Consider the following 16,451-nt stretch of genomic DNA (forward strand, 5'->3'; position numbering starts at 1 on the left):
CGGCTCTGATACCATCTGAAGATATGATAGGGTTTGCACTAAGAAAACACAACGTGTACAACATGACTTAAACATAATAACACAATAAACACAAAACGCTAAAAAACCAACACAAGCAGAGAAGAAAGAGAACTTTTAAGTGAATGAATCAATGCTATAAATGATTAAAAGAGCATACAAGATGCTCAAAGAAAAAGCATTGAGAGTAGTCGAAGTGAGACATTCTCCAAAGACAAATCCAGAGTGTTGTAACCACTAGCTGGAGCTAAAATAATGCTAAGAATGAAAGGGCAGCAAGTTGGTAACCAAAACACAGCAGTCTAGAGGCTGCATTTGGCAAAATGCAGCAGTATACCACCTGAATGTGCTGGAAACTGATCACCGGATGCTGGAAACAGTCAGGCGACGCTGGAAGAGGGTGTGTTGATGCAGGGTGGCCTGCATAGGCAGTAAACATAGGCAATAGATGCAGGAGATGGGTGACACCTGTTGACATGGCAGATCTACAACAAAATGCAGCCTGTCAAGTGACTGGCAGCAGCAAAGATCAGGTCACCAAGAGAAGTTGCAGTCAACAGGGCCTGGACAGCTGATGTAGACAAGCTGAAGGCTGAAACCTAGGCACCAACAGCTGGAGAGATAGTGAAGACTGTTGTAACCTACAAAACAAAGATCGAATGAATGGTGGGCAACTTATCTATTTATAGATGAGTGGATCCTCCCAAATTAGGGTTTGGCTTATGGGACACAAAAACTCTCTAGGAACACGCTTCTTTTCTAATGAAAGTTTTGGTAATTACATGTTTTGGGGCTTTTCAAAAGAGTTAATCAGTTTGTAATGCATTTTTAGCTCAGCAAATACATTCCTCTAGACAACAAACATAGTGGCTGGTAATAAAGACAATTGATGTAGGATGGAGAAGGATGCTAAGCAGTCTGTAGAGTAGGTAAACGCAGGTGTAACTAATAAGGGAGAAGACTGCTAGAACAAATCTCAAGGAAGTCACCCAAGCGAAGAAGGCTTGTGGGGAGCCACGTGTAAAGAAATACTCTGACACAGAAGCACAAATAATAATCGTACGACAAAGCACAAACTAATAAAAGAACACAGTTAGGGTTAGGGTTACTCAGAGACAATGAACACAAAAAATAATTGAATTGATATAATTGCTAAATATACAATGCTCGGGCAACAAACACACTATGCAATGAATGAATACTGAACCTCGAACTCCTGTATCTCAAGGATAAGAGCAGGGGTAATGAGCTAGAGAGTGTATCGTACTCTGAATGGATCCTGAATTTTAGCAAGGCAGCCTCCAGATGTCAAACACCAACAAACACAATAGTGAGAAGCTGGATTTGATATAGATAGCAGTGAGGAGAGCGAAAGACTACAAACGCAGGCTGCAGAAGAGACTAAAAACGCAGGCAAGACAGCCTACAGGAGAGAGAGAGAGAGAGAGAGACTAAAAAGGCAGGCAAAACAGCCTGCAAGAGAGAGAAAACTACCAAATGCAGGCTGCAAATCATGTGGCAGGCAATACGCCAGCAGGTCTGTACAAGAATAGCAATCGCCTGGCTGGAACAGCTCCAAACTGTGTGAAGAGGATTGGAAATCAGGCGCCAACTGATGGAGACAGCAATGGACGGGTTCGGCTAAGATATCCTCCGCGAATAAGGTGTGGACAACAAGTTGAAACACCTGAAATCTGCAAAAACGAGATTGTAAGCTAAATGAAGGGCAGCATACGTATTTATAGAAAGTTTGGGCCCTCCCAAGTGGGTTTGTCCTTATGGGACACACAAACTCTCTAGGATCGTGTTTCTTTTCAATAAACACAATTTCTTCATTAATTAAGCAAATTTTGGAACTGTTTAAGTAAAGCTAATGCATTTTTAGCTCAACATCCCCTCTTAGGCCCAACAACGGTGCCCCGAGAAAGATATTTTACCCCAAGTCATCCCACCACAAAGTAGCCGGAGCATCAAACAAAGGGTGCGCGTGGCTGCTAGTGGCCTACTAAGACTACAGAGGCGATGGTTATCTTACCAAGGGAGCCCAAGTGATCACTCCAGAGAGGACAAGGGATCGGACAAAGGATGCACGTCGATTGCCCAGTGGCCTACCAAGCCCTACAAAGGGGGATGGAATTAGCTATGGATTTTTTTTTTTTAATTGATAGATTTAGCATTAAGTGTGGGTTCAAATCAATTTTCGTCCTATTGAGTATTTGTGCCCTAAACAAGAGAATAATAAAGGATGGTTAGACCTAAGACCTTCACAGAACAAGCATACTATCCCTACCATTACTAGGATGCCAATGAAGAAGAATAAGGCTAAGGTGTAGATATAGCAAATATGTGAAGCAAGAAAGACAAGCAAAGCAAGCAAGCAAGCTAAGGAAAAACTGCTGCCTTGGAGACTACCATGGGTAATGCCACGAATATTGTGGATCCAAAGTCAACCACTCCAAAAGACCAAAAAGGGATAAATGCGCACAAATGCATGTTTACATGAATAGAATGCCAATGCATGGGGTAATGCAAAGGGCAATGCAAGATGTCATGCCCACGCAAGATGCAATGCAACGGTGCCACTTGGACAATGCCCTCACTAGGGAATTGTTCACTTTCCCAAGCACCCTTTTACAATCATATCATCTTGATAGTGCGGATGAAGTTACAAATGTCCATAATACAATAGATGAATGAATGTCTAAAAACTGTAAGCATCATCACTGTCACTATCAAGAGTAGAAGCTGCCCCCTCTCAAACTGGAAGGAAAAGCAAGAGGAAAGTACCCTCTCCCCGTCAAGCTAAAGAAGTAGGGGAGGATATATCCAAACCGATCCTGGGTAACAGGTACTGAAGAACCTGTCAGTTGACCGCTTTGGTCAAAATACCTACAAAATTGTCAGATGCAGGCATAAACTCTAGGCGGATAGTGCCTAGCTCAACCTACTCTCTGGAAAAATGAAAGTGGACTTCCACATGTTGCATTCGTGGTGTAATGATCGGATTGCCCGCAAGGGCAATGGCACTCTGGTTGTTGCAGTAGACAACAATGGAAGGGTCGCATGGAAAATGAAGTGTTGTCAGTAACATCCTCAGGTAGATGGTCTCGGTGGTGCCATCGAAGAGAACCTGATACTCAGCCTCGGCCATGAAAGCTGCCACCGTCTCCTACTTATGGCTTGACCAAGAAATGGGAGTCGTGCCCAATGTAAAGAGGTAGCTACCATGAGAACGTTGTCGAGATCTCCTGCCCAATCAGAATCAGTGTACCCCCACAAACATAAACAGAACCATATATCAGGCCATAAGAATAAGTACACCATAAATAATGCAACACACAAAGACATGCAATTCAATGTGACGTCCTAGGTGCTGTGAAATACTGACTAAGTATGCTAACTGAGTAAGCTAAATCTGGCCTAGTGTGAATTAACCAAAGAAGTTTTCCTACAACAAAGTTATAGGTATGTCCATCGAAGGGTCGTCCTAGGGTATCCTTCGACAAGTGGACAGTAGGATCAAGAGACATGGCCATTGGCCGTGTCTAATCCGAAGTGTGTTGTTCAACTAGTTGAAGTGCATACTTTTGATGTGACACAAAAATGCATCCCCTAGAACGAACTACCTCCATCCCCCAAAAATAAGACAACAAACCAAGGTTTGTCATCTCAAAAGTAGCACTAAGCTTTGCCTTGATGTTTGCTAGGGCAGCAAAATCTGAGCCTGTGATGAGTAAGTCGTCAAGGTATAGTAGGATATAGTTGACTCCCTCTGTAGTAGATCGAACATATAAGTTCGGGTCATAAGGGGTAGAATGGTATCCATGAGTCCGTAAGAACTCATCCATCCTATGGAACCAAGATCACGGTGCTTGCTTCAACCCATAAAGAGCTTTCTGCAAGTAGAATACCTTATCCCTCAAGTTCCCTGAAGGAAAGCCCGATGGCTGCTCCACATAGACTTCCTCCTCCAAAAAACCATTCAGAAAGGCACTCTTGACATCCATCCGATATATCGGCCAACCATGGTGAGTAGCTAGCACAAGAAGCAATCGGGAAGATGTCAACCACACGGTAGAAGCAAAGGTCTCTTCATAATCAATACCATACTTTTGTCGAAACCCTTGCACGACAAGGCAAGCCTTGCACTTATCTAAAGTCCCATCAGCTTTTAGCTTGGTCCTGAAAATCAACTTTGTCCCGATGACTTTCTTGTGGCTTGGATGATCCACCAATGTCTAAGTCTCATTTCGGTCAATACTCTCTAGCTCCTTCTCGACCGCTCGTCATTGAGAGTGCTGAAGAGACTCTTGCCATGTATCCGGCTTAGAATGCACTATGTAATTGGCTATAAACAGCAACGCAACTGAAGCCTAAGGAGCAAACCGGGTAGATCTCTAGGTCCCTCCGGAGTGAAATCCAGTGGTAGAATCCCCAAATCCTGCATGGTCTGCTGGTACCAGCGAGGTAACGGGTCTCGTGGAGGGGGACCTGGGAGATAAAGAATCTGTAGGAATGTCAAGAGTGGAAAGTAGACTAGGCTCAGTAGGCACGATCTCCAATGATGTGGAAGGAGGAATAGGATCAGCATCCTATACAAAGGATTGCACGATATCTCTCTCGTAAAAAACGACGTCCCTCCTAACGATCACCTTGTTTGTCCGAGGATCAAACAAACGATAGGCTTTCGCTTCATATGAATATCTGACAAAAATAGAGAGATCGACTCGAGAAGTGAGCTTTTCTATCTTATCATCAGGCACACGCGCGTGTGTGTGTAGGCATGACACCCGAAGACTTTGAAGTTGGTAATGACAGGCCGAGAGCCAAAAAATGCCTCATACGGGGTCTTCTAAAGAAGAGCCGCGAGCACCGATTGAGGATGTACACCGAAGTGTTAACAGCCTCGACCCAAAGGCACTCAGGAAGCTCTACTGCGAACAACATAGAGCGTGTCCATTCCATGATTGTCCGGTTCCTACGCTCTATGACTCCATTTTGAGAGGGGGAGTTAGTAGAGGTGAGCTGGCAAGAGATACCATACTTCAGTGAAAACTCAAAAAACTTGTGGGAGATAAACTCGCCACCACTATCACTCCTCATGCAGCCAACATGGTGAGCAGTCTAGTTATGAACCAGTAACACCCAAGTAGAAAAATAGATAAAAGCATCGGATTTATGCTTAAGGAAGTATACCCACATGTATCTAGAATGATCATCCACTATCAAAAAGAAATACCACGCGCCATTCAAGGCGGCAATGGATGTCGGCCCACAAAGATCAACATGAACCAATCTAAGAGGCTCCTCAATACGATATGTGGACTACTGAGGGAATGGAATACGGTGCTGCTTTCCGAGCTGACAAGCTTTACAGACATCGCGAGCTAGCTTTAGGCAAGGAAGTCCCTCAACCAGCTGACAGCGGGATAACTCATAAAGAGAGTCATAATCAATATGCCCTAAGAAAAAGTGCCAAAGATGCTCATTGTTCGTAGGCTCTCGAGATATGGCTAATGCCTGGAAGCTGTGAAACACGGAGCTCTCGGCTGTCAGCTCGGTCAGAAAGTGTGTCATGTGGTAAAGACCATTAGGCTGTGCCTCACCGCGAGTAATCACAAAACCACTCTGAGAGAGTCAAGGATCTCGACTGTGGTCGCTGTAAAGAAAACTGCTCGCCCCAACCGGCAAAGCTGCTGAACAAATAACAAGTTCACCCCAAGCTAGGGAACATGATATACATTGTCCAGTGAAGCCAAATCCAGACCCTTATCAGTGGCAAAACTGACGCTACCTTGAACCTGAATCTTGACCAAGGATTTGTTTCCTATGCGAACCCGCCCACCAGCTACAAGGGCTCAGGAACGGAAAATGTCCGCTATAGGTCATATGATGTGTAGCTCCACTATCCACAATCCAAACAGGAGTTGAAGTGCTCGGCTATGACGATTGGGCCTCTGTAGTAACCTCGTAGGGAGGCAACTCACAGATGTGGACGAGACTCGCATCTGATGTCTCTATGGATACAATGTGGGCCTCTGTAGACCAATCAGAGAAGCCCTCTAGAGTTGAGAATGTTGTCGACTAAGATGGTTGAGCAGTGGGAGTATGATTCTGACCTTTAAACTGCCCCTTGCCATCACCCTGCCTTCCTTACTAGGGGTTGCCTGACTGAGGGGCAGGGGTCTGAGACTTAGATTTGGGTGTTGTGCCTCTGGCCGTTGAGTGACACTCGTCGTCAAAGTGACCAGCCTTTTGACAATGTTGACAATACTTATTCCTTTTAGGTACATTCTGCCACCCTTGTTTGAGTTGTGACTGGGATTTTCCTTGTGATTCCCGGAATTGATTTTGTTTTTTATTTGAGTGGAGGTTTGATTTTGTTTGCTCTTTCCTTGTTGCCCCTCTTGAGAATTAGCAACAAGAGCCCCCTCTGAGGAAAAGTTCATGTGAAATTGATCGAACAACCGTGCGTAACGCAACAGCTAACATTCAAATTTATAGAAAGTAGGCATGGTAGGCTTTGAAACTATGCGTTCCACGAAACTAAAGTATTTCCTAGGAGTTTGTTCAGAAACAATGTGACTTGATCGTCAAAGGACTTGGGAGTCCCCGTAGTGGAGAATTCGGCAAGAAGTCGCCAATACTCAGCCAACTTGACTTTCAAGTCATCCCAGTCAGTGATTTTAAAGAGTTGGAGCTCATGGTCAAGATTTATACGACAGGTCCTATCCCGAGCTACATAGCAGTCAGTCAAGTGTATCCATTGTTCTGACGCTACTAAGTCAAAATGCTAAAGCTAAGAATGAAACTCAAACAATAGGCCCTGCATCATCTCGATAATAGCGGAGGCATTCCTAGCCTTCCATAAGCGGACAACCTCGTATGGAACAAGTGCGCAATCGGGTTGGGGTTCCAACCCCTCCACAAGATCCCATAGGTTCTAGGAGTCAAGGACATATTTCATCAAGTTCGATCAAGTGATAAAGTTTGATCCATTAAAATGAGTCTTATCATTGAAAGCATACTTGGCAGAAGATAAGTTGAAACAGTGAGGTGTCGGGAAAGTGGGATAAGATGGAGGTGGAGGGTAAGATGGTGGTGGTAGGTGTGTCTGATAGGAAGAGTGAGGGGGAAAAAGTGGGTAAGTAGAAATAGGATGGGAGTGTCCAATGAGTGCCGATTGATGCAAAGGCACTAGAACATGAATGTTTTCATAAGGTGCCGATAGAGGTGGAGACACTAGGACACGGAAGCCCTGTCCAAAGCTCGGTTGGGGCACAGCAGCATGGCCAGAAGGTCCACTAGGTAATGCTAAAAAGGCAAGCTATGGTATCAACTGATACACACTCGGGAGAGACTAGGGGGGATACCCAGGCTACAATGATCCCGAAAGTGTGTGAGAAGTAGGTGGAACACCACCTAATGGAGGAAAGGATGAGGTCCTAAAGGGCGGTGCCGTGTTTCCATAACCCCCCGGTGTGGTGTGATGTGCAACATGAGGTGTTTAGGGGAATGTAAATGGTGTAAAGGGAAGTGGAGAAGCAGTGAAAGAATGTGAGGGAATGGATGGGTTTTGAATTTATGGTGTGAAAGATGCAAATGCATTTTGTTCATTTTTACCATCTAATGATTGAAAATGAAATGATGATAATGATGATGCACCATGCAATGTAGAAATAGGAACAACAAATTCATTCTGATTTTGAGAAGAAGGAAGGGTAGAAAAAAGAGGTACTTGGCTTTTTCTTATAATCCCCACAACATGTGTTAACATACAAGATTTGATCCTCAAGAGAACCTTTTCTGTAGTCAACGGATTGTACTCTATCTTTCTCGTGATTTCTACCAATATTTTGCAAAGCAGAAGAGGTAAAAAACGAAGGAACAAAAGACGAATCTAAAGTAGCTTGCACCGGAGTGGACGGAAGAGGATGAAAGAATGGAGCATACTCAGGATCTCTTTTTCCAACAAGGGGGCCCATCCCTAAGGGAGGTCTCGATGGTCCTGCAATATATCATTATATTTATGCACAACATCTGAAGAGAGAAATTCATGCATACCTTCATTGAGTAGCTTCTCCTAAAGGGCAATCCTTCAATCAAGCTCTTCAATCTTCTTTCATCTAAAGTCCATGATCACATGATATTCTTCAGTAGAAAGCTTATATAGCCTTTATTCCATGTTGTCAGAAGTATCTTCCATGTTGGAACTTTATGGAGCAAGTTGTTTCGCCCACTCTCACTCGGTTCTCGGCATAGGTTGTTCTGGAGACTGAATTAGTGTTGATGTATTTGAAGTCATTTGAACCTACTGTTGTTCTTGCTTCTTGCAAAGAGCTTTCAGATCAAAGGCCTAGGTTTCTCAGAGAGTACCAAGCTCTAATACCATGTAAAGAAATACTCTGACATAGAAGCACAAATAACAATTGTACGACAAAGCATAGACTGATAAAAGAACACAGTGAGGGTTAGGGTAACTCAAAGATAATGAACATAAAAAATAACTGAAGTGATATAACTACTGAATATACAATGTTCATGCAACAAATACACAACTCCTATATCTCAAGGATCAAGGCAAGGGTAATGAGTTGGAGAGTGTGTCATAATTTGAATGGATCCTGAATCATAGCAAGAAGGCAGCCTCCGGATATTGAACACCAACAAACGCAGCAATAAGAAGCTGGATCTGATGCAGACAGCAGTAAAGAGAGAGAAAGACTAAAAACGCAAGCTAGAAATGATGTGGCAAGCAGTACGGCAGCAGGTTTGTGCACGAACATCAATTGCCTAGCTGCGAACAACTCCAAACTGCGTAAAGAGGGCTGGAAATCAGGCGCCAACTAATGGAGACAGCAATGGACACCTTCGGTTGAGATGTCCTCTGCAAACGGGGTGTGCGCAGCAAGTTAAAACACCTGAAATCTGCAAAAACGAGACTGTAGGCTGAATGGAGGGGAACATATGTATTTATAGAAAGTTTGGGCCCTCCCAAGTGGGTTTGTGCTTATGGGACATAGAAACTCTCTAGGATTGCGTTTCTTTTAAATAAACAAGGTTTCTTCATTAATTAAGCAAGTTTTGGGGCCATTTAAGTAAAGCTAATGCATTTTTAGCTCAACACCACGCAGCTTGTAGACAAAGTAAACGCACAAGTAGATTAGGTCATCTAGTGTCGAAAATGTTGTGGACAACAGATTAGCAGTCAATGAAGCCTCCATAAACTGGTAATGTCCTCTGGGAAGGGGTGTATGCAGCGGTGTTAGGGAGGGGGCTAAAGGTTGTCTGGTGTAGAATAAGGGATTGAGGATACACTAACACAAGTATATCCCAACTTTCCTTTGATTACTCACAATCACCAATGTGGTGCATGTTGAGTTGCCTAGAAACAGCCACTAATTAATCATGCTTTTTTGGCATTTTTGTAGCTTTCAAAAAGTCCCAAACATGATTAATGCATTAAATACAAGAAACTAATTAGAGCAAGATCACTAGCTCAGAAAGTTCTATAAAGGGGAATCACTATCATTGCCATTTTAATTCTTCATTCTATTGTTAGCAGATTAGTCAGCTCAGGTGTGAGTTTGTGCTGCAGAGGCTGTGGCATTTTATGTAGTTAGTTTCTGGCATTTTTTGGTGCCCTTTTTAGGCCTGGGGAGCATTTAATGCTGGCCAACTGCATTTATTGCTCCCCCCATTTTATGCCTATATATTATTGGACTCCTCCTCTTTGAGTACTTCAATCTTCACTTCTGGATTCTTCAAGGGAGAGAGGAGCCGGTGCTAGGATGCCCACACAGCCAGTGACTCACTGTTGTATGCTGCTGTCTCGTGTTCCATTTTCCGAGCATACATCTGAGTTCTCATCTGTTTTTGTGTTCATTCATTCTTTCTCTTGTCTTGTATTTCAATAGTTTATTTCAGCATGTTGTTTATGCTTCCATTGCTACATCACTTCTGACATGGTATCAGATTTCAGGATTTGTGTTTCTGCTGTGTTTTCTTGCTGATTTCAGGACTGTTTTCCCTCTTGCTGATCAGGCAGCTATTGCTCCAATCAGGTGACCAGTTTTGCCTGCGTTTTTTGCTGACGTCAACATCCGTACAGCCTGCACATCCATTTCAGTCTGCGTTTTGGTGTTTCTGCATCTCCTCCTTGCTGGGCGCTTACATCATCAGACCGATTTTGCTGTTTTTGACAGTTTTTGACTGATTTCTTGACTTTTTACAGCAACTTTTGTCTTATTTTGATCAAATCTTGGGTTATACTGCATGTGAACTCTTGCTTTTTGCAATCTGTGCTCGTGGTTTGGCTGCGTTCCCTCTCCCAATCCCTTCTTTTCTAAATCCTCTCCAGATGGCTCCTCCATGCACATCCACTAATCCATGGACCTGATTGTTATATGTGGAGTGCGGTGATGAAGGCTTGGTTTATTTAGAAGCGGTTATGGTATGTGGTTGGTGGAGCTGTGGCACGTCCTCGACAACCTTCTCCTGTTCCATCTGATTTTGCTGAAAACAACCATGAGGAGGCAGTGCTTACATGGGATTCGGATGATGCCCGTGATTATTCGGCATTAATTCGGTGTATTTCCAAAGAAAGTCCTACCGGCGATCACCTCCTGCAGGACAGCTTCCAACATATGGTCGAAGTTACAGTTGATATACAAGGCTCCTTCCACCATGAGGGCTGTTACTCTCTATGGCCAGCTCTAGCAACTGAAGTTTGAATCCAAAGATACGATTCAATCCTTCCTACTTCGTGTTACCCAACTCCAAGACCAACTTTGCACTCTGCAGTCTACCCTATCACAGGCACATCTCTACAAGCTTCCTCGGGAGTTTAATGGAGCAACGAATGCTTTACGAGCACAGAGATCTACGACTCCTATCAATTTTCTTCACTTTGCGACTAGAAGGGAGGCTTCCGTCACATTATGGAGGTTCAAGTGAGGCTCTTGCAGCTTCAGAGAGGGGTTCGAAGATGAAGAAGTCGAAGGCCCAGTGTTACCACTGTGGCAAGAAGGGTCATTTAAGGAAGGACTGCAAAGAGTTGATAGCTTCCAAGAAGAAACATGAGCAGAGGACGAAGCAGAATGTGGACTCCTCCGACGAGTCATCCTCTACCTCAGATTCCGATTCCAATCCTCCGGCCAAGGCGAAGTCCAAGGCACAGAAAGGATCCTCTTCTCCGGATCGTGGGAAGGGCTTGGTGGCCCCTTCCTCAGCTACTTTCTAGTGGTGGTGATGAGGACATCCCTCACGACTCTCCAGTGCCAGAGAGGGAGTGTGAGAGGGTGGTGAGATGGGGCAACCGTGCCTCATCTATATGTCTATATAGATGCGCAGGATCCAGAGAGGGACATCCCTGATGCATCGACCGAAGTCTGGCAAGGACCAATCTTGGAGCTGGGATTGACATCTAGGTTCATGATGGGCTGGTTACTTGACAGAGAGCAGGAGGCTTTTGTTTGGAGCTCACGTAAGGGAACACTTTGGCAGTTTTGGCCAAAAGCAGGGATTCCATGGTCACATGTTCAGAGACACATTTGGCACATTGGTCTTGTATGTCTTGAGTGACATAGGTGACAAAACACAAAGAGCTGCTATGATTCTTCTCTATTTTCAGGTGGTGCTGTTATGATCGACATTGACGTCAGATATTCTCCGAGGCATCTTGGTGGTGGGCTGGCCACTCACTACTTGGATATCCATGGTTCTTCTGGTGGGTCTATGTTGTATAGTTTATGATTCCCCATCATTGTACTATTGTATTGTATCAGATCACCCCTGATCTGAGATAGGGTGTTAGCAGATTAGTCAACTCAGGTGTGAGTCTGTGCTGCAGAGGCTATGGCATTTCACGTAGTATTTTTCTGGTATTTTTTGGTGCCCTTTTTAGGGCTAGGGAGCATTTAACCAGCATTAAATGCTGGCCGACTCCATTATTGCTCCCCCCATTTTATGCTTATATATTGTTGGGCTCCTCCTCCTCTTTGAGTACTTCAGTCGTCACTTGTGGATTCTTTAGGGGAGAGACGAGCCGGTGCCAGGGTGCCCACACAGCCAGTGACTCACTGTTGTATGCTGCTATCTCGTGTTCGATATGGATTCCGTTTCCCGAGCATACATCTAAGTTCTCATCTGTATTTGTGTTCATTCGTTCTTTCTTTCTCTTATCTTGTGTTTCAGTAGTTTATTTCAGCATGTTGTTTATGCTTCCATTGCTGCATCACTTCTGACATCTATCCCTTTTTAGTGCTAGCCATCCAAGCCCTCTTTGCTGCCATCATTATTTTCATCTTCATCGTCACATGTTCCTAATCATTGCCAGCTCCTTTCTCATCACTGGTCAGAATTTGAGCAGGATTCCCACTCCAGATTACTGGAAAGCCCAGGTGACCAAGGAAGATTGTCACAAATGGGAGATGATTGTTAGTATTATTGCTTGTTGGCACATTTGGATTGTGAGGTGCAGCCACACTTTAGATCTGCGGGATGTCTCCACTGCAAAGACTCTTCCAAGGATTTGGATACAGATCATACTCTTAGAGGAGATGGGAGATGCGGCAGGGTGGTTCTAAGAGGAGGAGAAGGAGGAGAGATGCCTCCTTGTGGATCTAGGACTCTGGCAGCTTCTTTCAGAGAGCCCCTCAGATGGTCTAGCATTATTGCCCACCATATTGGTTGTCCACTCAACCACTATGATGTATTTAGTTACTCTTTACAAGGTTTGTTTGTACTTTGTATTGCACTTCAAGGGGATTTTCTCTAAGGTGTTGTTGATAAAATTTTATTTTCTTTGAAAAACGAAGGGGTGAAAAACCAGTATGAAATACACAAATTTAAGAATGACAAAACCCTGCCAATATCAGCTAGGGTTAAAGGTAAAACATAATACAAAGCTTGCTTTAATCAAGAGAGACTATGCAACAACCTGAGGAAGGTCCACATAGCCCTTATTCATGCAAGAATGAAAGGTTTTATAGGTTTAATCCAACCCATATCAACTATACCATCATCATCCACTAACATGCATACAAGTAGGCTCTTGCTGTTGGTGCTGATAAGGAGAATTCAGTACAACACTGGCAGAAAAGTGGAGGTTCATTGAATCATTTCTTGCATTTCTGCCACTGCCTGATTTCCATCAGAGTCATAACAACTTGAACTTCTATCAAGCTTGCCTCCCTCCCTAGGTTGGTCTTCTTTTTTATCCGATAAATCAAAAGGATTAAAGAGTGAGACATTACACCTTTCTGTGGATAATCAAGGTCTACCTTTTGCTCTACTCATGCATGTGCACATGTGTGCATGCACGGGCACACGCACATGCCCACGTGCACTCTCTTTGAAATACTCAGTATTAAATGTGAACAAGCCCAAATGGGAGGAAAATCTTTTAAACTTTAAAAGACAGAAGGCACGAGAGACAGGGCGCAGCAGCCATACCTGTTAGCAACAAGATTGAATTCTCTGGGAATTTGAACTTGGTCTTAAGCAAATACTTCATACATTTGGCATCATTCAAGGCGCCCTTCAACTCTTGTCGGGTGTTTGTATAGGATATGCCACATATTAGTGCTTTCTTGGATCCGTGGGCATTGGGGACCGTTGGAACATATTGTTGAAGATTAGGAACAGGCCGAGATGTGACAGGGACCTGTGCCACCCTCGTAACCTGTTTACAAACAGCGCATCTGATCGATGTTGCGAGAGGTGGAAGCATCAAGACAGTGCGGCAATGAGCGCACTGAACCACCATGTTGCTGTGTCTTCTCATCATGACAGGAAGCTATCCGAGGGGGTAGGAAAGCAAGAGGCTGGCCACGACAAAACGTGCAACGATCTGTTATATGATCTCTGTAATTTACAGCTCTCGAGGAGATGGAAGAGGTGTGAATATCCGTGTTATCGAAGGTCTGAGGTTCTGACACAGAAAACTTGGCAATCAATCGTAAATACTGAAATCCAAGAATCGGAGAAGGGGCCGACCCGGCATCAAAGAAGGGGAGATTGATCGGCATTTACCTGGAAAGCTGCTGCATGGGACGTTCTGGATTGGGGAGAGAGCTTCTTACAGGACCGAGCAATCAGAAGAATATGGAGCCCGCATGATGAGGGGAGAGGGAAGGAGCAGGAGGACCTCCTCCTCCTCCTGCTCATCAACAGTTGCGTGAGAGGAATCACGAGTGATGATGATTGATTTTGACCGACGAAATGTGTGCTCTTTTCTTTTCCTTGTACGCGTTGTTGTTAGGCTATAATGGAAATCGATGATGATGATGACGATCGATAATGCATGTCGACGAAGATTCGGTCTTTCCTTGCCACTGTAGTTTTCCTACCCGGAACTTTTTGACATTTTACAGCACCTCCAGACAACGTGCCGACAAACGACCAGCGGTTTAAAACAAATGTAATTACAAAACACCTCTTGTCTCCCCCTTCCTTTTGCCCCTTTCCCAAAAATGAAAAAAGCTTGTGGTTTCCCATTGAGAAACCAAAGAGCTGTTTTCATGGGGGGGTTTTCTCTAAGGGGTCTACAGGAACCTTCCTAATGCCTACACTAAAACAAGGCTAATGGAGGAAATTGTCGATTATGTGCATGAACTTTGGAATTCGCCAAAGATGATTGATTGCCTAGTGGTGCTGATGATTTTAACATGGTAAATGACAAATTCGAAGGTAAAGATATCCTTGTCTCCGATAAAGAAGGACATGCATGGCTCTCCCTCAAGGGATACCACTACCTAGTTGGTGCTAACTTATTTGCAATTTTTACTTGAAGCAATAGTCAAAGAGGGGAAATTTTGAGAAAAGACCCTGCCAGACAGATTGTGTGATGGCAAGAATCCAATTAGGATACATAGATGTCAAGGTAAAGACCATGATTTGTATTGTGCTCTTTGACCATAAATTGATCCTCCTCACCCTAGATAATCATATGCCAACAAGTTAAGAGCAGGGTGGTTTGCATATAGGGTGCTTCTATGCAAACCAATCCTTGTTTAAGTTCAAATATGTTAAGGATGGGCTCAAACCGATATGGGGCTCACATTTTCAAGCCCCATCCAGCCCGACTTTGGCAAATACAGTTAAGGGCTCATAGAAATTCCTAAAAGATGTTAATATTAATGCCACTTAGATTAAGAGGGGAAAAAAGACAAGTCACAGCTTGTCAAAACCTAGTAGCCCTAGAGGCTAGAGTAGACAATGGAGAGCACGAACTAAAGGATTAATGGTTTGAAGCCAAGGGGCTACTAAGGAAGGAGGAGGAAATAGATGTAAAAAATCTACATCATTTTTTTCGAGACTTCTAGTCTAGGAAAATTGACAGACTCTCCAAGGAAAACTTTCAAGTATTTAGGGGAAATAAAGGAAAAAGACAAATCCCCTACTCAAAAAGAAGCCAAGAGAAACGAGGGGGAAATCCCAGATAGCCAAATGCAAGAAAAGGTAGCCCCCCATAAAAACTCAACCTTGTTAGATTTTGACATCACGACTATCATTAGATCCCCGTGTCCTTGTATTTCTCCCATGCCTTTCATAATTCTTTCGCTAGTTCTCACATTTTCTTTCCTTAAATTTAACTTTTCAAAACATAATAGTGTGGATATGTAGCCATCACCATCTAGTACATAGGGATACCATCATGTTGGTGAGATTATGGTTGAATAGGATAGCCCACTCCTCATCCCCCTTAATTTGTCCTACGATAATCCATTTTGCAATGCATTTGTCTCCCATTTCTTATGTGTCCATGATGCCAATGCCTCCTTGATTTCTTTGTAAAATACAATGTTTCACACTCCTTGTGGATCAATGCAACACTCTCTCCGATTGAAGAACCCTATTAAACTATACCAATACAAATTAATAAGGAGTTAAGAACTTGGAAGACATCTGGGCTTTGATGAACATAGTTGGAAGAAAGACAATGAGCTCAAGAGAGCACATAGATTGAAAGAGTTGGATATGGCCCTTATAAGCTCCCGAAGAGAGTTTTGGAATGATACTAGCCCCATCTTTCTTTATTTGAACATGCAAGCTAAAGCTCAAGACTTCATACAAGATTTGGGCTACTACCACTCCCCAATCTTACAAGGTCATTATAAGGTCTGGAAGAGTGGGATATGGCCCTTATAAGGTCATGAAGAGAGTTTAGCCCCATCTTTCTTTATTTGAACATGCAAGCTAAAGTTCAAGACCTCATACAAGATTTGGGCTACTGCCACTCCCCAATCTCAAAAAGGACGCAACTATCTTTATTAGAAAGCAAATAAACAAATGTTGGTGCATGCAACGGAATGGCCACCAATGGTTCTATTGCATTGACCATTTCTGGTCTAAAGCTATTCCACAAAAACCTTCATGCCTCATCTAGCTAATTCTTCATAAAGGATTATGGACCAATGAGAGTGCTTAAG

The 16,451-nt window shown here is 43.6% G+C and overlaps 1 protein-coding gene across 2 annotated transcripts in view; it reads right to left on the minus strand.

Moving 5' to 3' along the window:
• The window catches only part of LOC148012229 (metacaspase-1-like), a 67,108-nt gene extending 52,888 nt beyond the window's left edge, over window positions 1–14,220 (minus strand). The window contains exons 1-2 of one of the 2 annotated variants that reach the window (XM_087669632.1): window positions 14,053–14,220; window positions 13,474–13,943 (exon numbers count right to left, since the gene is read on the minus strand). In XM_087669632.1, the coding sequence (XP_087525758.1) occupies window positions 13,474–13,807 (334 nt within the window). In that variant the 5' untranslated portion in view covers window positions 13,808–13,943; window positions 14,053–14,220. Of the gene's footprint in view, window positions 1–13,473; window positions 13,952–14,052 lie in introns of both variants that reach the window. The other variant, XM_087669631.1, reaches the window with a different exon arrangement.
• Between the last annotated feature and the right edge of the window lie 2,231 nt (window positions 14,221–16,451).

Source organism: Lygodium microphyllum, chromosome 27, assembly GCF_053477565.2.
Source record: "Lygodium microphyllum isolate KBCC chromosome 27, Lygodium_microphyllum_v1.1.10, whole genome shotgun sequence".
Lineage (NCBI taxonomy): Eukaryota > Viridiplantae > Streptophyta > Polypodiopsida > Schizaeales > Lygodiaceae > Lygodium > Lygodium microphyllum.